Genomic DNA, 2,172 nt, shown 5'->3' with positions numbered 1-2,172 from the left:
CTAAAATCTCTTCACACGGCCCCCTATGTGAGGGAAGGAAGTGGAGAGAGCCAATGAAAATGATCAATGTGAACATGAATATTGCATAATTCAACATGATTGTCTTAGCAAAAACACACTTATTTAGAATAATTTATGCTTTGAAACGAATAGAGTAGCGTTACACGAAATTTTCTATTATATCATATTCGTTGCAAATATTTACCGTTTTATAAAAAGTATCACAACTATTTTTTTTCGTTCAGATTTTTTTTATAATGAAAGTTCAGGTTTTCTTTATGGCAAGTGGGGTGAATTGTGAATTTGTACTGGTATACTACTGTGCTTTGGTTCATTAATTGTTTGTCTTTTTTGAAGATGGGGGATGCAAGTGATATGAATTGTTGTGTCGGCCAACATGTGCTCCGTCTGACGCCAAAGACTAGTGGACAAGTGGTCACTGGGTTTTGTTTTTGTAATGCTTTTTTTATTATTATATTGCATGTATTTTCTGGAAAACTTAAGATATTATCATTTCGGGCCCTAAACTAATCTAAATCCACTGAGATCATTTGACATATATATTTAATATGAATGTGTATCGAAATCAAAGTAAAACCCCATGACAACTAATTTCTACATAACACATCAATTTTGATAGTTTTTCGTAGTTTTTGTATTTTTTAATATTAGCATGAGTTAGCATTATACAACGGAGGGAAGTAAAATTATGCGTAACTTAATATAGTTTAGATATCAATGTTATTATCTATTGTTGTCACAAATTGCCACTTTGAACTGGTACGCATAGGATTTGATTAGTAATACAAGTTCATTCATTGTGTATCGTACCAACGGTTCAATTTAATCAAAACGATTGTTAGATATTTTATCATATGATACTTAGAAATATTGAATCTCAATTTTATACATGACAGTATGTAATAGTGTTATGATCGTGAGAGTTATTTTAAATTTTTGAAATAAAATATATTTTGATAATTTTTAAAGTATCGATGAATTGAATAACGATACTTGAGATATTCATTGAATGAGTAAATTTAAGCTATCTACAAGATTCAAATCCAACGTGGCATGTCTTGCAACCATTTATGCAACTTTGTTCTTATATGATCATATTTAATTTAAATTCTAAATTTAATTTATATCTTCTTTCAATATTTTGGGAGGGGGGGTTGAGGAAGTTATATCTTTCGGAATATCTAATATCGGCCACGTGGTTGTGAATATTAATATAGACACGATATATGGATGTAGAGGGTGGGCTAAGGCAAAGCTCCACCTGTCCATTACCTTTGTTGTTTGGCATTGCAGAACATATCCATGCTTTTGATTTTTCCACACACATATATATAAACCTTCATGACTTAATCATTGATTTCAAGTGTTCTCACTATAACCATGGCCGCAGAAAACTCTCAGAACTCCAATGTTCCCAAGTATCTCCGGAAAGTCGAATTAACCCAAGAAAACAGCAACTCATTGCCACCTTACCTTGCGATACATTTTGGCAACCACTTACCATCCATCAATATAATGGTTTGGCACACCACCAAACAATTGCAAGGTATCCTTAATAGCCAGAAACACTTCATAGCTCGTGACTCTGACATAATTATTGTTACCCTTCCAAAATCTGGCACCACTTGGCTCAAAGCCTTAGCCTATGCGATTCTGAATCGCAAGATCCATTACCCAAATCCAAATCTTCATAAGAACCAATGTCACCCTCACCCTCTCGTCACTGCAAACCCTCATGATGTGGCCCTTTTTAGATATCAATCTCTACATCCATAAAAACATCCCCGATCTGTGCTCGTTCCCATCACCAAGGCTCTTTGCAAGCCACATGCCATACATTTCATTGCCAGAGTCTGTGAAGCAGTCAACTTGTAAGATCGTGTACTTGTGTAGAAATCCAAAGGATATGTTCACATCACTGTGGCACTTCATCAGAAAGTTACTACCACAAGCCCAAGAGCCCAGGTCAGTTGAGGAATCATTTGAGAGATTTTGCGAAGGAAGGAGTGCTTGTGGCCCGTTTTGGGATCACATCTTGGGATACCACAAGCAGAGTTTGGAGAGGCCAAAAATAAGGTAATGTTTTTGACGTATGAGGAGTTGAAGAGCGAGCCAGTAAGAGTTTTGAAGGACTTAGCTGAATTTATAGGG

General features: G+C 35.4%; 1 protein-coding gene across 1 annotated transcript; it reads left to right on the top strand.

The window, feature by feature from the left end:
• Positions 1-1,401: 1,401 nt before the first annotated feature.
• On the top strand, positions 1,402-1,986 carry LOC129298452 (cytosolic sulfotransferase 12-like; the record flags this gene model as incomplete). Its single annotated transcript, XM_054936867.1, has 2 exons — positions 1,402-1,761; positions 1,915-1,986. Coding segments are annotated over exons 1-2 (432 nt in total), but the record flags the coding sequence as incomplete, so codon positions are not given.
• Between the last annotated feature and the right edge of the window lie 186 nt (positions 1,987-2,172).

Source organism: Prosopis cineraria, unplaced genomic scaffold, assembly GCF_029017545.1.
Source record: "Prosopis cineraria cultivar Desert tree isolate PC_DT_omini unplaced genomic scaffold, ASM2901754v1 PC814, whole genome shotgun sequence".
NCBI lineage: Eukaryota > Viridiplantae > Streptophyta > Magnoliopsida > Fabales > Fabaceae > Prosopis > Prosopis cineraria.
The sequence above is the reverse complement of the archived record's forward strand: the minus strand, read 5'-3'. Positions and strand labels throughout refer to the sequence as shown.